Source organism: Cavia porcellus, unplaced genomic scaffold (assembly GCF_034190915.1).
Source record: "Cavia porcellus strain 051 isolate PalLab524CR breed Dunkin Hartley unplaced genomic scaffold, mCavPor4.1 scaffold_5, whole genome shotgun sequence".
Taxonomy (NCBI): domain Eukaryota; kingdom Metazoa; phylum Chordata; class Mammalia; order Rodentia; family Caviidae; genus Cavia; species Cavia porcellus.
In genome coordinates this window covers 77,096,916-77,122,532 of record NW_026947488.1, presented here as the reverse complement: position 1 = coordinate 77,122,532, position 25,617 = coordinate 77,096,916, and the positions used below count along the sequence as shown (strand labels likewise).

Sequence of the window (25,617 nt, the reverse complement as noted above, 5' to 3'; positions counted from 1 at the left end):
GACAAAATAGAATACACCATCATTTGAAGATAGAGCACTGATTGACTTGAAGACATTGGCTACATTCTAGGAAAATCAGCAGTCATTAGATGATGAAAGAACAGAGCTTAATCAACAACCCACAGAGGGAGTATGACTCTTGCCAATGTCTTGACTTTAGCCCAGATACATTGATGTTGGACTTTAGATTCACAGAACAGTAACAGGATAAATTTCTTTCATTTTGAGCCACCAGTTTTATTTTGTGGGTAATTTGTTACTTCAAAGGAAACTAATACAAGACTCTTACAATTCATCCAGGCTAACAGTTTCCATTCCACTTTAGGAGCAATTTGTTTTTCATTGTAATCTCTCTACCCATTTGTGTCTACATTTTCTGTGCTTATTTGGAAACTATCTTCCCCAATTTGAGAAATTTTTATTACTCAGATTTGATAACAATTGGTCCTTTTTGGATCGACACAACTACAATAAAATAAAAGTAAGGAGAAAATAGTCTGAATCACATTTTAATATATGTAATGTTTATAAATCATAAATTTTAGTAACTAATTTAAAGGCACAAAGTAACTGTTACATCTAATTCAAATCTGAATTTAATACAGATTACTTTGTTCTTTTCACAACAATTACAAAATGTCACAAACTAAAACTTAACTGATATATGCACTATACATTTATAAATTCTTATCCAACCAATTAGTATACATATCTTTTATCCTAAGACCTACATGTAAATAAAAGGGTGCTGTCATGTATGATAAAGCTCCATGGATTCCATCCTCAATATGCTCATGAACTACTTGAACTCCAACATTTCGAAGTCTTGAAACATACATAATTCCATCATCTCTAAGGATATCATATTGACAGGTAAGGATATAGGTCAGTGGCAAATTCTGTAACTGGGAATCATTAGCCAACAAAGGTGATGCTCTGCTATCCATAAGTGCTGGAAACGAATGAGTAGATCTTCCAAGAATCGGTTCAGTATATACATGGTCCTTTCTAAACTTCTCAGGAAGAAGAGTACTCCAGTTGACAAACTTAAACAGATGTCTGGATTCCAGAGGCATGTGTTGGTTTTTTCTCATTGCCTGAGAAAGTGCTTTATCCTTGGTGAAATACAAACTTACAAGTTTGATAGTTATGTCCCTTGTCAGAACTATACCATGCTCATTTTCTCGATGAGATGGCAAATAAGTATCAATCATCTGTAATCCAGGGTAAAGTAAAGCTTGTATTTTGATTTTATTTTTTATTTCAGGATCATTCTGCACCTGAAAGAAATAATACTTTTGTAAGGCAAAAGCTTCCAAAGCAACAGAAGTTTAAAAGCTTTAGTTTAAAAGCAATCATGAGATATTGCTAAATAATTCATTGTTAAGACTTGTAACTAGATGTCCCCCCAAATCCTCATACATTCATAGGTGGGATTTTTCAAAGGTTGTTGGATCTAGAGTGTGTGAATATGAATTAAGTGTGTGTGATAACTGTATTGGTCCCCTAATTGTATGAGCATAGTTCTATGTGTGACTGAATGGATTCACTGAAAAGAGAAGCCCTACATTGTGTGTGTGTGGCACCCACCAATAGGCTTGCAGCCTGGATGGAATATAAAGGAACGGAAAGAAGGCTGCTGCTTTCCTGCTTCCCATGCCATAGACTGATCCTCCTTTGTCATGCATCTTTGCCATGTTCTCCATCCTTGCAGTCAGTCAACTATGGATTGGAATCTCTACAAACTTTGAAGTAAATAAACCTTTCCTCCTTTACCTTATCATTGTTGGGTATTTCTTCCTAGAAATGACAAAGTAACTAAGACACTCATGTTTCAAATCATACATATACTCACAATAGTTACATATCATTCATGACACAAAAAAGTGTCAAGTCACTTAAACATAAAGATTCTAAAAACATTTGTTAAGTGTGTGAGGAAACAAGAGAATAAGAAGGTGAAAGAGATATAGAAAGACAGAAAAAAAGAATAGGCGAGAGATACAAAGATCCTATCAACAATGGTACTTCCAATAACATTTTAAACATAATATGCCTAGAGGAACTTAACAATATATATAAAAATTTTTAAAAGATTTTCTTCCACTGAAAGCAATGAAGTAAGTGGAAGAAATACACTCCTAAATAATATTATTTTATTTAAAAACATTGAAAGCTTTGAATATTATAAAAGGTTTAAGACTATTTTAAATAATACCTTGTTAGTCATTGGGCAGGCATTCCCTGAACCATACTATTTTTGTTTATCTCTGTATGTTCTTTAAAAGGCCTCAAAGGCTCATCGATGGGGCTTTCTAGATGTGATAGGAACGCAGAGGTGTGACATTCCTCAGTGAATTAGTGCAGTTACAGTTTATAGCTAACTGTGATGTGAGGAAGTAAAGCCTGGACAGAGCGGGTGGGTCACTGGAGTCGTGGCCCGGAAAGGTGTATCTTCCTCCCTTCTCCTTTGTTCTCTTTCTCTATTCCCCACTGCCATGATATGCCTCCTCTGTCATGCCCCTCTGCCACACTGCCCTTCCTTAGTGCCAGATGAAACTATTCTTGAAACCTCTACAAACTGTGAACCAAAATATACTTTTCTTCCTTAGAGTTGTGGGTATAAAGTATTATGTCTCATCAAGGAGAAAGTAATTAAAACAAAAATTATTATTTTTCAGAAAAATTCAAATACAAAGATACACATAACAAATGGAGGTGGAATGATCAGAAATATATTTACCAAAACAATAGTGAATTTTTTGTTAAAATGAAGTAAGAAAATGGTGAAAAACCAGTCAATGTTCACCAAGTTTGATGTGCAAGGAAAAAATGTGGGCTCCCTGAAAAGGAGTTTCTCTCGAGAGAAATGAAGGATATTTTTAACTCTTCACATAGAGAAACTCAAATTAATTACACATGAACAGTGTCTCATTTGTCTGGCATCTGTGGTAATGACACTTAGACAAGTGAGCATACTTGTTTATACTTTTCTGGTTTAAAAGCTCATGGCCAGAAAATATACCCCTAAATCAACCTCTCACCGTAGTGACTGGCTGAGCACAGAGAGGGGACTAATCTTAAATTCAAAAGGCACCACAGAAAAGGAAATGTTAAATACTATCTCTGCAATACACTCCCATAATTCTAGATGTTGCTAAATTAGAATGAAAATGAGCCAAGACAAAATTTCCTGATGGAAGCATGTTCAGATCTCAAGTTACTGATGATAAGGACTGTTGTCATACATACTTCTTCACCATTTTAATAATTTGCTTAATTTAACATGTCACCTACTGTTCCATTATTTTCATTTTAATGTTTTTCTTGAATAATTGGTATCTGACTACTGTTAAACACAATCCAAATTCCCAGAATCTCATCTTGAGTAAGAACCTATTCACTATTGAAAACTAATAATTGCTAGTATTTTCCAAAAATGAAACAGTCTAATCAGCATATTTAGTTTTCTTTTGTATACATCATAAAACCATCTTCCTATTCATGATATTGACTTCTTTATTTGTAACTTCCAAACTGAAATAAGTCCAAATCCATTCAATTACACCTCTTTTCAATTTCATAAATCTTTTCTCATTTCCACTATTGACAACCTAGTACATAATGTTGTATGTATTACTTAAGCATAGAATTATTTTTTTACTGGTACCCGAGATCAAACTCATGATCGCCTGCTTGCAAGGCAGGTGCTTATACCGCTGAGCTAAATCCCCAGCCCACATAGAATTATTTTTAAGGCTCTGTTAACCAAAATTCCACGCTTTCTAAAATCTCCTCTTCATTGGTAAGAGTAGTACTTTCTTCAAATGTGATTAAAACTCTTCAATAACTTCACAAAATGCTTACATTCAGGTAACAACAACAAAAATCCTACAGTGCTCTTCCTTAATTCAACCCAACCAAACTCTAACTTTTTCTTTCACCATACTTTCCTCTCTTTATCTGATGTGGTCTTGATAAACATGTCATTTCTTTGGATCACAACTTATGGGAAAAAATCAGTGATTATTTAAACAGGGAAGGGACAAAATAAATTCACCCACACCCTTCTCAGGCAAAGGAAAACCAACTATACCTGTTCTAAAGATGAGTAACCAGTTTCTCCCAGTTCAGAGGCATGCAATACCAGTGTCCTTGTTTATTTTCTAAAGTCTCTCCATACAGACAACTTAGGACAGTCTGAGAAACTATTCTATATACAATGAGCCTGGTTAAGAAAGTTGCTAATGAAATTAAATAGTTTAAAGAGAGGCAGAAAAATCAAACACTGAGATATTCTGAAGAATGGAAGAAGACAAGAGAGGGATAAATATGATGACAGAGGTTTAGAAAAAAGAATTTATTCAAAAAATATATTGTACCAGATTCCAATAGGCTTAAGAGTCTAAAGAGTCTAACCTAGTTGGGGATATGCTTGGATAACAGAAATCTATACCTCTATCTATATCTATCTATCTATATATATATATATCTATATATATATATATATAGATAGATATAGATATATATATTATTGCTGTGTGTAAACTGTTTTATCTAATAAGTACAGGGATAAATATGCACGTAGGACTTTGTGGGACTTTATGGACCATCCATATGTATACGGATTTTCAGTGCAAGACAGTGTCTTATTGGAAGATATAAATTTGAAACACTTCAACACGTAAGTCAGACCTGAAACCACTTGATCAAGAACACATCTAGGACAGAATAACACAATATAATGAGAAATATCTGATTTAATGGAATGTCAGGTAAGAAGTTGGTGTCACATGAAATTGGATGGAAAAGAGGTAAGAAGATGAAAACAAAGAAACAATGCCATTGCAGACACGAAGAGAGAGAAGTCTTTTAAGATAAAAGCTAACAGCACTTATAAATGATGAAAATAAGTTAATATAAAATGAGAATGACAATGAAAATGCCTTTAGATAAAGAAGAAAATGTCATTAACAAACTTAATCCAGAAAGTCAGAAGATGGCCAGAGAAAACTGTACAGACTAAAGAGAATATTTATTATGAGTGTAGAAGAGGGAGTACCATTTAACCTAACTGAAGTCAGGTACGGAAAGAAGATTGATAGGACACAATGCAGATGAGAAAATCTAAGCATGATTACATGCTAAAATAAGAAAGCAAAAAAAATGATATTTTAAAGGTACTAGAAAAGAGGGAAATAACTTCTAGAGAAAGATTCCTGAGAAGCTGAGATTACCTGAAAATCCAGCAGAGATCTAGGAAGGACTTGTGATCATAAAAGGAACAAAATAAAAGCATGTGAACATGAACATATTCATAGAAATTTTATTTAATGGTGGGTTTTTTGATTAGTTGTTTTGGAGCTAATGCAGCTGAGTGACCAAATGTCTATTATCTTTCTTTTTAAAAATAAATTCATTCATTAATTGGAATGGTTTTATTCTGGGTTGTTGGATTTTATTGTTTGTGATGGTGTGAATAGCTATTTTGAAGAAAACAAGACATTATAATAGCTAGTGATAATTTAATATCATCTTGTTTTGTTCTTCTGTCTCTATCAGTTTTATCATGTTGTATCTTATTGTATTTTATTATATGTGATAGTATAAACAAAATTTTTATAGAAAAGGAGATAATATAGAAACCATTGTTCGTTTTCTGTTAGTTGGTTCTGAATACCCTGTAATACTTTCATTCTCTTGAATGGATTTACACTGTCTTTTTATGTTTGATACTATAGCATGTGAAGTTATACTCAAATATTTCAAGAAAAGAGATACTAAGGTAGCTACTGTTATGTCGGGTTGTCTTGTGGTGAAACACTATGCTGCTTAAATTGTTCTGTTCTGACCTGTGTTGTTATGTCCTCTTTTATATTAATCTTTTTTTAAAATAAAAATAAATTTATAAGACAACGCTAATCTTAAATTAGAGTTCTCTTGAAGGAGAAAGAAAATTAGATTATGAGAGACAGAGAAATTCATTACATATGTATCTTACATTAAATTCATATGAGGGAAAAACTGGCTACTTAATGAAAATCATTCTTCAATAAAATTACCCTCAGTATAGCCATGAACCACTTTGAAACTAAAATTCTGTAAAACTGAAGAAGATACAGTTCGTTTATTTGTGTGATGTTAAGGATATACTTTAGTGACAAATTACTTGTTACCAGCAATAACATAGAAAAAAACAAAAACAATTATCCAAATTTTAAAACATAAAATAATATTGATTAGGGGCTGGGAATTGTGCTTAGTAGCATAAACACCTGCCTGGGAAGTACAGGGTCATGAGTTTGATCCCTAGTACAAAAAATAAATAAAAGGCACTGTTGCTTAAATTTCTGAAGTCAATTTTAGTGTAATAATTTCAAAACCATATATAATTTCAGATTGCATATGTTAAAAAGATGCTTAAGTTATTCAGTTATTCAGGAATCTTATTAAGGTGACTTTTGCCCTGAGATGAATACATACATCCCAAGATATGCATGATGGACACTTTCACAGGAAGGGTGATGCAAGACTCAAACACATATTTGCTTTCAGTGGATTTCGGGTAGTATGTATAACACTGAGGTATTGTGACTAGAGACACAAACAAAAAGTGGCAGAAACTAGCATATGTACTAAGGATAATCATCTCACATCTAAAGGTGCTTCGTGTCAAATGTGTATTTTTAAATCAAATCAGTACTGAGAGTTTCTGATATTTGTGACAAAAATATTTAAAACACAATATCTTTATTTTGAAAATATCAAATATGCAAGATCATAAAATATGGTATTGATAAACTATATTGAAAATTATAAACAATTGTAAGTTATAATTTATACATGCAGCTGTCTTACCTACCATCTTATGAAAAATAATCCAAATTAGTTATGGTATATTTAAAAAGGACAAAATTATAGACCTGATCACATAGAGATATCTCATATTGTTTTTGACAGCTGATCCACTTAGAAACATTATATATATATATATATATGCAGATAATGCTGTGCCTTTGAGACAGTAAGGGCAAAGATGAAAACTCACTACAACTGTGCAAAGAAGCATATCTTTTGAATCAGGCCAAAGATAAGTTATAACCCCTAGTATAATGAAGTCTAGATAGATATCAGTCACCTCAGCGGTTTACCAAGCCCCTCAGACTCATTACTTTCTAAAAAGTTCTTTATTCTCTCCATGCAGACTGGTTTCCCTATTGGATCATGATTTCCCTAAGCAACAATGCATTAACCTTATTATTTGTTCATAGCTCTAACCCACTTTGTACTTACATGGTTTTGCTCTGTAAAACTTCCCCTTAAAAAGTGGAATCATCAGTAATGCACTTTCATGACTCTCCTGCCCCTCAGTATGTTTCCTCAATAAATATTCCTACTCTTAGCCTTTGATGTTCCTAGAACTCATTCTTCAATTTTAGAGAATATGAACTCAGCTTATCAAATATCTAGCAGGCTGAGCGTTATAGTATTTCCCTTACAGAGAAAAGCAAAACTAGTGATTTTGGCATCAGCAATACTGTGTGGTATTGCTAGAAAATCTTGGAGTCATAGGCAAAAGATATTTATTCATCTTCAATAATAGGCATATAATTGAAAAAAGGAAGCAGCCCGAAAGAAAAATTACAGAATCAACTATATGTCTTCATAACTCATGAGAAAAATTTTTTCATAATGCGAACTATCCTCTTTCTTTTTCTTTTTCTTTCTTTCTCTCTCTCTCTCTCTCTCTCTCTCTCTCTCTCTCTCTCTCTCTCTCTCTCTTTCTTTCTTTCCTTTCTTTCCTTGAGAGCAAACCCAGGGCCTATGCATTTAGCTACACTCCAAACCTTTTTTTGTTTCTGTTTGTTTGTTTGTTTTGATACAAAGTCTCTCTAAGTAACCCAGGTGGGGCCATTTCCCTTAGGCCAAGCCTTACTGGGACCCAAATGATGCAGCTCAGTTATAAAGTTGGCAGAGGTTCTGAGAGGCTTCTTGAAAGTTTAAAAGAGGGCAGAAAGAGAGCAGTTAAGGTGAGCAAGATTTCAGAAAAACTCCAAAAAACTAATGAAAGAGCTAGCCAGTTTTATGAAAGGTATTCCAGCAATACATTCCATTTAATCCTGAGGCTGCTGAGAATCAGCCCATGACAAATGCAGCCTTTGTGAGACAGACTCAGGAAGGCATCAGGCAAAAACTACAGAAATTTGAGGGTTTTGTCAGCACAAATGTGACTCAGCTTTTACACGTGGCCATCAAGGCATACATTAACAATGACCAACATGCCAAACAAGAAGCTAATGAGAGTCTCAGAAAGAAAGTACATTTGCTGACAGTGGAGCTCAAGGAGAGGAAAACAGAAATTGTGACAGGGTGGGGACACAGACATGGTTAAACAAAGACCAAAACAGGCAAGGACCTGAAAATTTGTCGAGTAGATAGGATCAATATGCACAATGCAAAAAGAAAGACCACTTGAAAAAAAAATGCCCAGAAATAATGGAAAAGATAATAAGAATTATAAAACCAGGAGACTCTCTGTTTAAAAGCTACCATTCCTAAAGGAAATCAGATAGCAACATCATCTTACTGGTAGGAACTGAAGGTTATGATGACTAGAAAGATTGGGCTTCATCTCCTTAGGCCCCCAGAACCCCATGGCCACATTGAAAGTAGGGGGCCAATTGATGGACTTTATGATAGATAGCAGGACTGAATATTCATCAGTGATACAACCCAGTGGGCCATTACCAAAAAGAAAGTGACTATATTGGAGTCACTGGGGTCCCAGATTAGAGGCCAGTTTGCTTGCTTAAAAGGTATGTCATAGGGCCAAGAGGTCTATAATGGATGCCTATGTCTTCCAAACTGCTCAGTTTGTTTGTTAGGAAGGGACCTGCTCCAAACTTATAGGACTGAGTTGCCTTTAGGCCACAGAGAAATATGACTCTAAGTCTGGTTCATTCAGGGGTCATGATGTACACCCTTACCATCCACAAGCTGAAGAATGGAGATTGTATTAAAATATATCACCAAAACTGAGAATAGATGAGCTGTGTGAACTGACACTTAAGGTTCCTGGCTTTTGGGGCAAGAATAGTCCACATGGGCTGGTGGTGAATCAAATACCAGTGATAATAGAACTGAAACTAGAGAAATTCTGATTCAATTCTGATTCAAATTCTGGACCAATACCCTGTCCCCTGAAAAGACATTCAAGGACATTTAAAGTGGCTCACAGAACATGGAATCTTGGGTAGATACCAGTCATCTTGGAATACCCTTCTTTTGTTGAAGTGCAAACTAGGAACTATTGAATATAGACCAGTACAGAATTTGCATGCTATAAATCAGGCCATTCACCCAATGGTTCCAATAATAGCTGCCTAGGTTACTTGCTTGGACTTGAAAGATAACTTTTTCTGTCTCAGCGTTGGACCAGTCAGTCAGTGCATCTTTGCATTTCAATGGAAGTATCCTGTCATAGGCATAAAGGAACAACTCACATGGACTAAGATTTCCCCAAGAATTGAAAAATTCCCCTACATTCTTTGGAGAGGTTCTTGCCTACCAACCTCAAAGCTTTCATCACACCAGAAGGTCACTTGGCAGTCCCAAGTCATTAGGGCTGCTACCAAGGAACTCAAGACCCCTTCATCAGCTTTAGAAGACTGGAGATAATGTGTACAAGAAAACGTCATGAATATGCCAACAAAATGTCAGATATTGACATAGTTATACAAAGGAAATGCCAACTGGAAATTGAATGGAAATAGACTATCTGAGCCCTCCTGATCCCAAGCACCTGATCCAACCTCCTGATCCATGCCAAATAGAGGAATTCTTAGTGGGCAGTAGGGTTCTGTCACATCTGGATCCCAAATTTCTCACTTATGGCCAAGCCTCTCAGTGAACCCATCAAATGAGAGTGCCAGGAGCTCATCTTTTGGAAAGCTGACCATGAAAGAGCATGTAAACCAATCGAAAATCCCTGACTCAGGCTCCTACCTGAAGACTTCCAGAAATAATTCTTTCTTTCTTTCTTTCTTTCTTTCTTTCTTTCTTTCTTTCTTTCTTTCTTTCTTTCTTTCTTTCCCTATACCATCTTTCTATATGTTCTCTTTCTTTCCATATGTCTACAAGCAGAAGGGAATGGCCATAGGAGCTCTGTATCAGGTCATGGGATCTTGGTTTACCTGGTTGCATACTTGTCAAACAATTAGACTCTATGTCCCTAGGATGATCTGTGTGCTTTAAGATACTTGATGCCATAGATCTGCTGACACTGGAGGCTGACAAGCTGACTTTGGGCCAATGACTCACTAATCAAGTACAACACTCAGTTATCACCCTAATGGACCAGAGATTGCACCATTAGTTAACTAATCCAAAGATAAATCAGTATTAAGGACGTCTATGTGAAAATCCACACATAATTCTAGAGACAGTAAACTCTTAACCTAACTACAAGGCTATCAGTTTAACTGCAAGCCTTCCTTCCTGATTGTGGGGAAACCACAGATGAAGTATTCTTAAGCTGAAGAGGTCTTGCAGAGCATCCTCTCAGAAACCCAGATGTTAAATACTTCACAGATGGAAACAGTTATATATCAGAAGAGGTCAACTGGACAGGACACTAGATTCTGTGGTGGAGGCTCAGCCTCTGCCTACTGGAACCTCAGCCCAGAAGGCAGAGCTTACAGCCTGGACAAGGGCCCTTTTGTTAGCAAAAGACTAAAAGGCTAACACCTATCATGACTCCAAGAATGTCTTTCCTGTGCTCTATATTCATAAAGCTATATACAAGAATATATATATATATATATATATATATATATATATATATATATATAACTGTTAGGGGAAAAATTAAAAGTACAAAGAAAAAATTTACAGATCCTAGATACTTTATGGGCCTGGAAAAAAAGTGGCTGTTACACACTGCAGGGAACACCAATAGACCAAGACATTAAAAGCCAATGAAAACCAAAATACAGACAGGGTAGCAAAGTGGGTTGCAATGACTGCCCCATAACCTGAGAAAGCTACCCTGGCATACCCCTCATCCCAGAGCTTCCTCTCCCAGAGACTCCAAATTACTCTTCAAATAAAAAAGTCTGGTTTGTCCAAGAATCTGGAAGTTATATCGAGATAATTACGGAAATTCTCTGATTGGATAATGGCAATCCCTGAAATGATGATCCCCAGGTTTATAAACAATTCCATCAAGAGTCTCACATGGGAAAAATGACATTAGAGATGTTACTAGGCAATTATCTCTATGTACATCACCTGAACTGTTTGTGAGTAACGCTTAACCTGTGCTTGAAACAGCCCAATGAAGAGACCACCCAATTCTTGGGTAGTCAGGAAATGGGTACTACCTCTTGTAAAACCTTGCTTATGGATTTCACAGAACTTCCTTGAGTAGGAGGCTTTCAGTACATATTGGCACTTGTCTATACCTTTTCTAAATGGGCTGAGACTTTCTCCATTCAAACAGAAAAGTCACAAGAGGTGAAGAAAGTACTATTAAGAGACATCAGACAATAAACTGGTTTTATAGCTGAGGTAGTCCAGGGATTCATACAGATGTTAAAAATAAAATGAAAACTATAAATGACCTACCAGCCACTGAGCTCAGAAAACAGTAGGGTGCATGAATATGACACTCAAACAACTGTTGAAGAAAATGTTGCCAAGAAATCCACTTGATATAGAACCAGGTCCTGTCCATGCTCCTCCTCCAAGTCGGGTATAGCCCCACCAAACAAACTAGATATTCCACTTATAAGATCTTGTTCAGCTGACCATCCCCTATTATAGGTCAAATTAAAGTGATCTCTGAGAACTAGGGAAATTGACCCTAAGAAGACAGATGCAAGCTAGGAATAGCCAGGAAAGATGTCCATGGCAGGGTACAAGAGAAAATGCCATAAGCCTGACAGATCCTATACTCCCCTTTAAGGCCGTGGGTAAAAAAAAAAAAAAAAAAAAAAAAAACAACCATGACATTCAATCACCCTGGGACCCATATGGGATGGGTCTTATGATGTAATCTTGTCCATTGGCTATCTTAAAAGTTTATCTTAAAGTTGCAGGAACTGTGCCTTGAATTCACCACATTCGGTTAAAACTGACAGTCCAAGAAAAATGGAACATCCTTCAGAACTCAGATCATCCAAACTGACTGATTCTGCTACAAAACTAAGCTGCCACTCGCGACAGCAGCCCTGCTCTAGTCACCTCAGAAGCTGACTAGTCTACACCAGGTAGAAACCTGAGGAAATAGCAGTCCTCTGGGTATTCCAAAAGTTGACTGTTCCACACAACTGAAGCTTGGGTCTCAACATGGAGTTACAATTACAATATAAATCTCTCTTCCTTTTTGTTATAATTCTTCCTCCACTCTTGCAAGGAGAGAAATCTCTAGAAGGATGTTTCCACTGCATCTATCCCACACAGTCAGGGAACATCACAACAAGAACCCTGCTATATCATACATATTACAGGCATTAAGTAACACATCAAGAAACTTATAATGAAACAACCTGCTCAATTTGTGACCCAGGAAATAACTAAGCTCACATCTGTTATGACTCAAAGTTTCTACCTCGTGGAATCTCATTCAAGGTCTATGCTGAGGGAGAGAAAAAAGATGATGGTGTCCTCTATAACAGAAGCAAGTTTCCTCCAAATATAAAGGGAATATTTCTTTGTACCTTGAGACCACTTTCTTACCCAAAAATAAATATGCAAAAAATTCAGCCTAACTGTTTATTTTTCATAGATAGATGACCATAAAAATGTTATCAAGAACATTATTGCCAAAATGCAAAACTTAGCCCATATCTGAATTCAAATATGGAAAGGATAATCTCCAGATTCTCTCTTTGGAAGCTAGTTTTCATTCTTTAGAAGATTCAAAACCTTAATAGAAGTAATTCTGGCTATGTTAAAAGTTCATCTCATTTCCCTTGCCTCTTGCCTCTACCTCTCAGAAACATTCAGTCAGCAATAAGGACCCTAATAGACACACACATCACCACTTGATTTATAGCCCTAACTAAATACAAATCTCTGCCCAACAGGATAAATGATAATGATGATGATGGTGGTGATGATGGTTTCCATTAAAAGCTCATTTACAGAAAGCATATAAACCAAAAGGCATAACAAACCAAAATTTAAAAAGGAAAACAATCTTCCTCAGTCTTAAGAAGTCTCCTTTAGACTATCCTCTTTCTATTGCTGTTGCTATTTTTAGTTATTATTCAGTCTTTTAAAAGAAAGAAATTTTGTCACTGTGACAATATGGATGATCCTGAAAGACTTTATGCTAAGTAAAATAAGCCAGGCACAAAGGAACAAATACTGTGTGATCTCATTTATACATAGAACCTCAAAAGCTCAACTTCATGGAAACAGACAGACGAATATAGAATTGCTGCTGAAATGTACAAAATTTCAGTATGCCAAATAAATAAATCCTAGTGAACTAATGTACAAAATGGTGACTTGAGTTAATATTACTGCATTGTATACCTGTAATTTGCTAAAAATATCTACCTTAAGTTTTCTTAATACATGGAATAAAATGATAGATGCATTAACTTGTATTCATTACAGAATGTGTATGAATATCAAAATTATTTTCTTCTGTCAATTGTACCTCAAAAAAGCTAAAAAAAAATAGAGAAGTTGGAATGCTTTCCAACCTATTTAATGAGTTTGATAAAAATTTAGTCTAACCATGACAAAGATTTTTTTAAATAAATATCAAGCCCTCAAAAACATTCAATTAATAAATTGTACCAAAAAGCCAGAAATATGTAAAAAATTTAATTAATCATGATTGAGTCTCATGCCTATAGTTTTACAATAATTTAATATTTAAAAGTTAATATATCCAGGCATGGTAGCACACACCTATAATCTCAGCATTCAGGAGGCTGAGGCAGAAGGATTGTCATGAATTCAAGGCCAGTCTGGGCTAAGTACTGAGTTCAAGGCCAATCTTAATTACAGAGCAAGACTCAGTCTCAAAAAAAAGTTAATTGACATAATTTATTATTCTAAAAGTATAATGTAGAAAATCATATGATCATCATAATATAATTAATAGATGTGTTATATTTGACAAATTCAATCATTTATGCAAAATCTATCAACAAGCTAAGACTAAAATTACTTCAACCTGATGCAAGTTAACTATTAAAAACTCAGTGTCATATTTATTAACAAAATATTGAACAATTTCCTTCTAAGTTTCAAAACAAGATAATTTTATTCAATATTGTCCTAGAGACCATAGTCAGGGCACTGATAAAAGAAAGTTTAAAAAGACATGCAGATTGGAAAAGAAGAATGAAATGCTCTTTTATCATTGAAATATAATTGTATATGAAAATTCTAGGAGGTTAGAAACTAAACAAAAAAAATACAAAAAGAGTATAACACATATAAAATCTACCATATTTCCATGTACTGTTAATAAATGTGGAAAATAGTTTAAGTGAAATATTTTCAAAATAACAGGAATAAATTTGAGAAAATATTTTCATTTGTACATTGAGAATAATAAATATCCCCAAGAAAATGAAGAGAATCTGGTGAAAGTTGTACTATACAGATTAAATGGAAATTTCAATGTAATTAAGATGTCGATCCTCCCTTATCTATTGATTCAGTGCAAGTCTAATCAATCTTATTAGATTCCTTTTAAGAATGGGACATGATTTCCTTATATTTTAATAGAGAAGATATGAAGCACTAGAAATAATTTTAAGAACAAGTTTGAAATAAACAGTATTAACATGAAGGTAGACATGTAGACCAATGGAATAGGAGAATCTGAAAACAGTGATATTAATGTCAGTAGAATTGTGACTCAGTACCTTTGTAATTCATTGAGAAAGAATGGTCTTTTCAAGAAATGGAGTCAAAAGAACTGAATATTTGATTTAAGAGGAAAGACTGAATCTCTACCTCCGACAACACAGACAAATGCAATGTACCTGTTGAGTCACAGCTGCTGCTAAAGCACCCCCAGAACTGTCTCCTGCAATGCAGACTCGACTGGGATCTACTCCATATTTTGAAAGAATTTTTTCCTGGAGGAAAAACTTGACTGCAGTGATGCCATCTTCAAACTGAGCAGGAAAGTGATGCTGAGGTGCTAGTCTGTAACTTTAAAACAGAGCAGTAAAACAATTATGTTTATATCTGTGACTCAAATATGAAATAGATACAGTTAACACCAGATATTCTACCTCCAAAAAGCCAAGTTTGAGTTTTCTACCAATTCTTGATTAAAATGAAAACTCAGCATGAGAAAATAACGCTAAATGAAATAAATTAGGTACATAGGCTAGTCCATGGTTTGTCATGTATGAGAAACCCAAAATATAAATAAATAGCAAAACAAAAAATAGATAATGGGAAATAGATCTTTTATAAAAGAGGAGACCAAGAGATGCAGAGACAGGTGAGGGAGAAGAGGGAAAGGAGATAAGAAAGAATTAAGATGTGATATATATATATATATATATATATATATATATATATCAATAACATTTTAATATGCTACAAAGTATACTTAGTTTTGGCAAATTCATTTGTAAGACCAATTATCACATCACTCTTTTGATTCATACAAATGGATCTTCCACACAGATATGTAGGCGATGAGGACAAGAAAATACCATTAAGGATTAGATCACATGTGTAAAACATGCACAAATTATTTCACTATACAAAATGGATTTAAAGTGATAGGATTAAGATTACTTCAAAAGTTATACAAATACAAAGGGTAATATCCTAAGATTATCAATTAAAAATAGTCATGACAAGTTCTTCTGGCTAATGAAAGTAAGCATAATGGTTGTGATAGCAATGCTTTCTTCAGATGACCAAGTCTTCATTTAATTTTTTCTCTAAATGTTTAGCTTCCCAGTTAAAACAAAAGAAAAGTAGGAGACTAAGTCCTGTGAGTCCTATAAGAATTTTGGGTTAGGAGTTTCTTTGTCTTTGTTATTTTGATACAGGAAAAAATATAAGAAGAAGACTTTTTTCCTGAGAATAATGGGTTTCAGAACCAATTTTTGATGTCAGAAATTCAGATTATATCATTATGAGTAACAAAATACTGAACTGTCCTACTATTTCGTGGTATGCACTAGCAAAATGCAGATGGTAAAATTCCTTTCTGAGAGTAAAGTTTCCAGCTGGTCTCAATCTTTACCACCTATGTCAGTACAAACTAGAGTTGTTCTAAAATTAAACATTTTCTTGCGAGCTCAAATACAACCCAATACTCAAACATGCAATGGTTAATTTATTTCCTTTTCTTCAGCTATCTTACATGAAGTTCAGCTAGGGATTTATAAGACCTGAATTTACTGTGCCTGGAACAATTAGGTTTCCCCTAATACCTTATTTTGTAATTCAGAATAATCCAGGAAATAAGATACTGGGTTCCTGTAAGGAGCAGTCTATGGTGCAACAGTAACAAGAAACTTATATAAAGTTTTCAAAATTATATTTAAAGTACAGATGACTTAAATTGTAAATCAAACCTCTGTGCGTTGAAGGAAAAATTGCAATAGTCAAAGAAAATCATTCTCTTACTCCACTCCTACAACGACAGCATCAAGTTTGTTTGCAGTCCATCGGTTCAGGAAGTCAAGTGCTGTCTGCTCTGAAATGAAGAAAGGTCAAAATACTCCCTATAGTTAAAAAGCAACAGAAACAGTTATAGCTACACACATAGTAAGAAAGGTGGCTTGGGCCAGGAATACAGCTCAGCCTTCCAAGTGACAGAAGCAGGGGTGTGTACTATCACACCCACTATGACATTGCCAAAAAAGAAAGAAAGACTAGGATGGGGGAAAGGAGAAAAGAAAGAAGGGAAAAGAATGTCTATGTATCTATATCTATATCTATATCTATATATATATATATTTGATAGAGAATTATACTACTAATCTGTACTCTAATTCTCAAAAAGAACATCTTGTGGCTTTCATTGTTTGATCTTTTCTTCATGCCTATAACTCGTAATCTGAAAAACTACTTTGAAGATAACAATATATTAACCATTGTTAATTTATTATTTTGTTTTAAAATTCTGTGTCATTGTTTTTATTCTTTTTCATTTAAAAAAAGTTGAAATTTTCAAACAGCAAAGCCAGAGCAAACACACACACGCGCATATATGCACACATGCATACACACACAATTCAGAAAGATAATATTTCAACTGATAGAGTGAGTAGTTCCCTTGAGGTAAACTGGGAAGTCACGCTAGAAAAAGCATACTCCACAAGGAAAATGAGAATGAGTGTTCGGAGAATAGAAAGCAGTCGGTGTAACTGAAACAAAATTCTGGGAATGGTCATTGACAAAGGACAGGAAAGTTAAATGTGGGAGTCAGGAAGGGTAAGAATTTAATATTTCATTAAGCAATGAGTCATTGAAGAAATTAGAACACATAAATCATATAGTCAGAATTCATGTTAGAAACAGTCATCATTAAATATAGGTAAGATCAAGTTGCACAGAAAAAAAGTAGAACAGTGTTATTAACAAAGAGTAGCTCAGAAACAATGTGAGGTACAAGATCATGCAAATGAATTAAAATGTAAGATGTCAATGAAGGAAATATGGCAATAGAATGTGGGATGGAGGGAACATTAAAATATATTACATTATTACTATTTATTGAGAGACTTCAAGTGCTTGGGATGTTGATTTAGAAGTATGTTTGGTTTCTTGGGCTGTTTAGACACCATAAATCAATTTGGGTTTTACAGCATTAGCTGAAAGAGTCTGGATTGTCCAGAGGTAAATATGTAGTTGATCATCGTAAACATGGATGCATAAATGGATGTTAGAAGCCTAGAAGAATGGATATTAGAAGAATCATTGGGAAAAAAGCGTATTGGAAAGTTAAATATGCAGAGACAAAAACAGAAATCCTGGAGGTATGACAAGAATACTTAGGAAATTTATGAATGTGAAAATATATCCTTCTGTTTGTTTTCAAATGGAGGAGAGACTGAAAAAATAATAAATGGCAGAAGGAAATCTAAAAAATTATAGAAAATAAAGACAGCAGTAGTGAGTTGAAGAAGAAGAGTGAGCATTTACTATCTCACAGAATAGAAAGTAAAGCTTGGAGAATTAATCGAAGGTTGAAATCCAAGGAAATTGAGAAGGACTGGAACAGATGGACTGCAGTAAGCCTAAGAAAGGAAAATGACAAGAGATCATAGTACTCTTTCACCTCATACCACCTTGTGATTTCCATGGGATCAACTTTACCTAAGCAACTGTACCTCTGTGCTTATTAAATGGTTATAGTTCTGTCCCACCTCAGAGCACCTCACCTGGTTTTGCAATTTAAAGTCCCTTGGCACCCCTTTTGTAATTCTTAGACAGAAGCTTTTTTTCTCTCTGTTATGCCTACAATTTATTCTTCAATTTTGGAGAACGCGGACTTGGATATTAACCATCAAGCAGGCCAGAAGGATGGAAGTTAAAATACTTCCATTATATTATTTGGATAAGTTTGCAGTCCTATATAATCCCTACATCACCAGCACTTAGGAGACTGAGGCAGGAGGATTGCTGTGATTTTGAAGAACAGCCTGGGTTACATAGTAAGATATCATCTCAAAAAAATAAATATGAAGACATAAAATTCCTGAAGTTTTCCATTTCCTCTAAAATATTGTTATTATTTCAGATTTGAAAAGGCTAGGTGACCGGGACTGATGCAGATTAATAGTCATTGATGGGAAAGAGAGATTAAATTGACAAAACACACATTCCAAGGTTTTTGAACCATATCAGGGACACTGATTACCAGGAAGAGAATCTAGAGCAGTGTAGTGCACGTACTATTAGAATCACCCATACCTGGGGTTTAATTGAAAGTGCAAAATTTTTAGGCCTTACCAATGATTTACTGAACCAACAATCCTGCAAATGGAGCTCAGGGATTATTTTTAATTAAAAATTATGACAAGACAAGAATAACAATAGTTAATACACATGCATCATTATCTTCAAAGTACTCAGAGTACAAGACACTTACCTGAAATTTTCTTACAAAACAAAACCAAACACATAACACAAAAACATTCTTTTCAATGTTAGATAAACTAGTACTACAAATGAAACAGATTAACTTATATATTAAAGGATATTCAAAATAATGGAATATGCAATTGGATAAGTATCATATTCATATTTGAACTTCTCATTACTTTGTGTTTATCTCTTTCCTATTTTGTAATTTTTATGACTCTCTTACATGAGAAACACAAAAGATACATAACTATATAGATAAAGTCCAATGGTCTTTCTAATGAGCCCTGTGGCTAACACACTGAACCACTGAACTTTGAGCATCTAAAAGCACTGTTCTATACCTTTTTGGGAGGAATAAACGCCACTTCCTTTTAGTATGGATTCACTTTCTCAGGTTCTATCAAATACCTTTGAATAGAAAAAATATGTACGTAGATTCTATAAAATATAAACAGAATACCTGCTTTCTTGTTCAAAATTCACCTCTAAATTATATCTTCCAAAGAGAATTTTTACTGTAATACAAAATGTTACTTTTTCCTTATATTGCTTTTATTAAATATTTCTTAGTGTCATTCTACCAGCTTATACTCATAAGGATTATCATAAAATCAATACGTTGTGGGAATGAGTTTTAAGATGTTTCTCGTAAAACAAAAAGCTTTTCTTTTAGGTGAATGACCTAAACTTCTCATCCCAACTTAAAAATTATTTAATTTTGTAATATTTTTGTCCTTTTTTTTTTTTTTTTTATCGGTACCAGGGATCGAACTCACGACCGCCTGCTTGCAAGCAGGCACTTATGCCGCTGAGCTAAATCCCCAGCCCCCTAATTTTGTAATTTTTAAAAATTTTTTAGAATGTGACGAGAATAAAACAAACAATGGAAGGACCTTATTTCCCCATAGGCTTCTGTATTTGCCAGGCAATTTATCTTCTATTGCTAGCTACATTTTTTATTCTGTGAACTACAATAATTGATAAAGCACGTGCTATCCCAAGGCAATACTGTTCTAATGATTTTCAGAACTGTACCAAGTAATCCAAGCAAGAATGAGAAACAAAGACTGATCCCCAACCTTAAATTTTCAAGGTTGCAGCACAACTGCCTAAGCCAAAGCTGCAGGACACGTTTAAAACAATACAGAACAAAACACAATCCTTCAGTTGAGGTTGTTATATACTCTTCAAATATTTCTTGGTGATAGTCTACAGTGTAAATTATTTAATCTCTATTAATTATTTGTCATATAAATATTTTCCTTCTGACAAGTCACCAGAAAATATGTAACTAATTATATTTTTATATTAATTGTCAGAAAGCTTGGAGAAGAAAACTAAAAAGCCAAAATTGTATCGTAACCATTTTAGCATTGTATATGTTAAATAAAGTTTTTTTGTGTGTCATTAATTTCCCATGCTTGGTTTTTCATCTCCTAATGTATATTGCTAAAATTTGGGTAAGTAGATTTCCATTTTGCATATGTTTTATAAAATTCTCAAGCTATTTAGTATCAAATGAGACAGAGAATGCCAGAAAGGAAAAAATACATAATTGATTCCTCAATTTTACTCATTTATTCAATTTTATATTAATATAAAATAGGCTCACCATATATTAGTAGTATTTTATGATAGAACTGTCTAAAATTTTCATAGATCAATTCATTCATAATTTTGTTTTGAATCATTTATATGAGTCTCTTAGAATCATCGCCAGAAACAAGTAGATGCATAGACTACATAGGAATTGTATTATTTCACACTTCTAACTTGCACTTTCCTTTTAGAATCAAGGCAGGATTGCCTACATTCCAAGCTTGACTACTCTTCACATTTTCTTATCAGTGCCTATAAACATGATCTTGCAGCATGTAGTTCTGATTGGTAATTTAAAAATGTTTACACGTCTTTAAAGTTTCTGCTTTTATATATATTTTTTATCTTAAAGGAAAATGTTTTAGTAAATGACTTGATCATGCCCATGTTTGATACATGTTTATTCAATATGGAATCTTAAAATAAAATGTTTACCAAAACAAACATATCAAAACCTGAATAAAAAAGAATTCATGCTATTTGTCAGACATGTCATTCTTTTTCTCTATTAGACATCTAAATCTATAGCTATATTTATGATTATGTAAATAATTCTGCATATATGTTTACATAAAATTGATCATACATAAAAATATATGCCTAGTAATTCTTCTTCTTTAGATAATGAACTTACTGCAACTTCCAAAGCAAAAAGCACCACCATGCATGTAGATTATAGCTCGTCTTAGGCTTTCTGACTTGTTTCTTGGCAAATATAAACGTACTGGAATATCACCAAAGTCTGTATCAATCACTGTGATGTATTCATCTGAAAGAGGTTGGGTATAATCCATCCTAAATATCATGGAAATAAATTCTTCATATCTCATAATGCCTATATTTTCTAAACAAATACCCTGTAAGAGCAAAACAAAATTTCACATTAGGATTTTTAAATATTAACAAATACATATAAAGAGAAAGTACAGAAGAGGAAGAAAGCACAAACAATATGAACAAAAAGAACCAAACTTTCTAATGCTATGAAGATCTTATTGAGTGACTTTGCTTTATTTGACACACTATGGTAATCAGTATTTTAGATTAAAAGCCTATCAAAAAGATCTTTACTGGAAATTTTTTTCTTCATATTATATTTGTGTATTTTCTATATCTTACAACTCCTCTGCTGTTTTCTGTAAACATGTTGTCATATTTTCTTTTTAAATTATTTTATTTAGTCCAAATTTTTAAATACCTTCATGTTAACACACCATCAGTGTTCTAAATCTCCTGGTTTTATACTCTAATGGATCAGCACCACCAGCACCCATTCCTTGGTTTGATGTCAGTGACAAAAGCTGCCCTTGGTTTTTCTGACCAGCTTCTCTAGGACCAGTCTATCAAATCACTAGACAGCTTACTCAAAGGACAAGCCTTATAAGATACACAGTCAACAGTATATTAACATTAATGCAATTCTTCCAAAGAATTTAGGGCATTTACAGAAGTTTTTTTAATCTGTCTTTTGTGTTTTAATAATACAGAAGCACTCAGAAATTTTGGTGCAACTAATAAAGTTCAAAGTCCAAGTTTACATCGATTTTTCTAAATCAGTCTCTTATGTCATTCACTGCAAGTTGGGGGCTATTGAGGAAATTACTCTTTTTCTTAGCTCTGATAACAATAACAATACAACAACAACAATAATAAATCTCCTAGTGAGCTATAATAGGATTTAAATGAAAACTTTCAAGGCACATACAAGAATATCTGGCACATGCTAAATATTCAGTAAATCTTGTTTTAGCATTATTTTTAAATTCTTCATTAATAATAATATTTTTTAGTATTTTCTTGAATATTCTAAGTAGAACACCTCTTAAAGTAAGTTTCTAAGAAGTTATTAAGTTTAATATCTTCATTAATTTTGAAATTAAATTTGATGACTTTTTAAAATTAGATTTTTGGCAAATTAACTTGTTTCTCACATCTCAGCTTTTTCTAGTTTTGAGTAAGTATATGTTTATGAGATATATGATATATATTATGCCAGTTTAGAGATTATTTTGTTCTCCTCTATTATACATGATCTTTAATAAACATACAGTTTACAATTAGTATCCCCATGTTTAAGCTAAAAAAAATACAATTAAGTATTAAGGGAATTTTCAAAGATTGGCCATGCGTCCACAAACATTGGTCTTCTATAACATATGACTGCATAATACTGCATTTCTCTTCACAGGTCATTTTATCAGGACTTTTAATTTTTAGCTTCTCTTAATTTGTTAAAATATCAATTATTTTTATTGGTAACATAAATTTGAGTCACAAAATTCAGTCCTGGCAAGAGTAAAATTGTTTTTGTTAAAACAGCAAAAGATTTTTTTTGAAAAACTATTTACATCATTCATTTTGATGTTTGTATATGGTGCTAGGAACTGAACCCAGGACCTTATGGATGCTGGCCAAGTACTGTACCTGAACTATCTCTAAGGTTCAAGATAATAGTAAATACATAAAGTGCATGACTTTATTATAGATGGACAGTGATGAAAATAATTTGAATATGAAAAAGTAAATGTTTTAGAGTTGTCATATTACATAAGTATTGGTCACTGTGAATTACAAAAATATATGAAATGATCAAAAGCAATTATATAGACGCTTATCTGTAGAACTGACACTTGCATATGAACATATTCTTCCACTTGTACATCAAGGAATCAAATAAAGAAACAGTTATGGTGAAAATAACCTCCAGAAGAGTGTAGAAGGAAGGTTTTAGCACTTAGTAAACACTAGCCAGAGCCAGATGGGCCTTCACAGAACTACAGTGGGCTACACGGAGCACTGTGGGAGAGACTCTCTGTATTCCATGAATCACTTTCTCTTTACTGATCATCTGCCTCAGCTGTTGCCTTCTACTTTCAGTCACTAATTGTTTTATTATCAAGGAGCATTTCTGGGAGCTCTCCAGAAGGAATACACATTTTGAAAGTGTACCAGTCCTGGGATGAAATTTTAGAGTTGTTAATTTGTACCTATATATACTTTTCTGAATATTTCTTCGTCTTCTGTAAATTGAAAAACATTTTTGGAGAATGATTAGAGGCATGTGTTCTGAAGATCCATACATTTTTAAGAGCTCAAAAATGTTAGTTTCAAACTATAAAGGAGCTTCTTTGTGAACTCAATCTATTCTGCATATTCCAAATCAGACATTCTCTGAAATCCACAAATTTAGAATTAAAGATGGAAAACCCAAGCCATAGAAATACCTAGATATCAAACTGGTACAAATATTAATTTATATAACATAAGTATGGGACTACATGGTCCTTAAATATACAAGCGAAAGTCAAATTAACAGATAAACCACAAAACATTTCCCTTCAAAAATTCCACTTCTTTTATATATATAACAGTATACAGACACTTCACATGTAGATCCTAGAAAACTCTAGAAACTCTAGAAAAAAGAAATCTATTTCACCTTGTTTTAACAAATGCAATAGGTTTTAATACTTAATATTATTTGATTGATTTATTCTGAAAAATAAGTTGTATTTCTCACAAGACAATAACTTGTACTTCATCAATTTTAACAGCTCATAGGAATTGAATTTTAATTGACATGGCATAACAATATCTAAAAAAGAAATATTAGTCTTACCATAAATGTACAAGTTTTTGCAATTGCATCCAAGGCCATTACTTTCCAGCTTTCTTCAATGTTGTCAGGTATGGGTGTATAAATATAAGATAAAAAGAATGCACACAGTATCCCCAAACAGAGAGTTTTGAAACCCATAATATCCTTTTTTCAGTCTCTTCGCAGTGCTGAAGTTAAAAGTTTTCCGTAATGTTGAATTATAAACAGCAGATCAAAAGTAGACTGGGAACCTTCTCAGATGATATAGCTATCTTAACAACATGAAACTAATTTTCAATTCACATATTACAACATCAATAGTAACTTGTTTTGCAACTAAGCAGACGCTGAGGCATAAGTCATAATTCCTCAGATTGTGCATTTATTCTTTTCTTGCAATTAAATGTTCATAAGTATGGCATTTATTCATCCTGTGATGCCATCCATCAACACCAAAAATAATTTTATTACTGAGACGTAAATCATAGTCAAGGTAAAATAGTTCAATGAATAAGTCATGACGTAAAATTCTGTGATACACTAGTTACATTTTATAAGATGTTTTTAATAAAAAGATTGGTTGATATTTAGTCAGAATCCAAATTAAAATGCCATTAGCACAGGTTATAACTAGACAACAAATACCTGATTGTGGTACACAAAGTAAGAAAAAAAAAAAAAAGCTATGAACATTTCTCCAAATTCCATCATTTATTAAGCTAGAACATTTTAATGGGCCAAAGTACTAGGAAGTTCAGTACAACTACTTCAGGAAACTTTCTGTGGTTTACAGGATTATAGAGTACGGTGGTTAATTTTATGGTTCAACTTTACTGGGCTAAAAGGATGCCTGGTAGCTTGTAGGGCAAGTTCTTGTGGGTGCCTGTCAGGGTGTTTCCAGAGAAAATTAGCATCTGAATAGGTGGACTAGTAAAGGAGATGACTCACTGGCAGGGCTGAGCATCAGTCATCCAGTGAAAGCCTGAATAGAATTATTAAAAATGGAGGAGTCTGGTGAATTTACTCTCTCTTCTTGAGCAGAGACATTGCTATAATTCACTTTAATGTTACACCAGTCTAATGTTCAGGAAACATGAATCAATAGTTCAATTAGTTGACTAATGCCTAAAATATGAAAGGGGAACTTTCAAATCCTCCAGCAGCAATGCCAGAAAGAAACTCAGATTAGGAGAGTTCAGACATGTCAAAAAGAAAGAATAAAGATCTAAATAACAGAATCTGCCTCAACAATGCCACACAAATATGCACACACAAATGAGATTATGGAAGAAAGAAGGACAACTTGGCTTTTGGTTCATGAAATT

General features: G+C 33.7%; 1 protein-coding gene across 1 annotated transcript; it reads right to left on the bottom strand.

The window, feature by feature from the left end:
- Window positions 1–233: 233 nt before the first annotated feature.
- LOC100721639 (arylacetamide deacetylase-like 2) lies at window positions 234–24,535 on the bottom strand. The gene is made up of 5 exons (XM_003476294.4): window positions 24,314–24,535; window positions 21,329–21,551; window positions 16,630–16,699; window positions 15,015–15,186; window positions 234–1,280 (listed from the first exon to the last, which is right to left on the bottom strand). Exons 1-5 carry the CDS (start codon window positions 24,449–24,451, stop codon window positions 678–680), a joined length of 1,206 nt encoding a protein of 401 aa, XP_003476342.1. The 5' UTR covers window positions 24,452–24,535; the 3' UTR covers window positions 234–677.
- Between the last annotated feature and the right edge of the window lie 1,082 nt (window positions 24,536–25,617).

Bases quoted from the DNA above. Each gene is read 5' to 3' on its own strand.
- LOC100721639 (XM_003476294.4), bottom strand. From the start codon at position 24,451: ATGGGTTTCAAAACTCTCTGTTTGGGGATACTGTGTGCATTCTTTTTA. The intron at 21,552-24,313 runs GTAAGACTAATA...TTGCTCTTACAG, and splicing joins CAAAAACTTGTACATTTATG to GGTATTTGTTTAGAAAATAT. The intron at 1,281-15,014 runs GTACATTGCATT...TATTTCTTTCAG, and splicing joins CAGCAGCTGTGACTCAACAG to GTGCAGAATGATCCTGAAAT.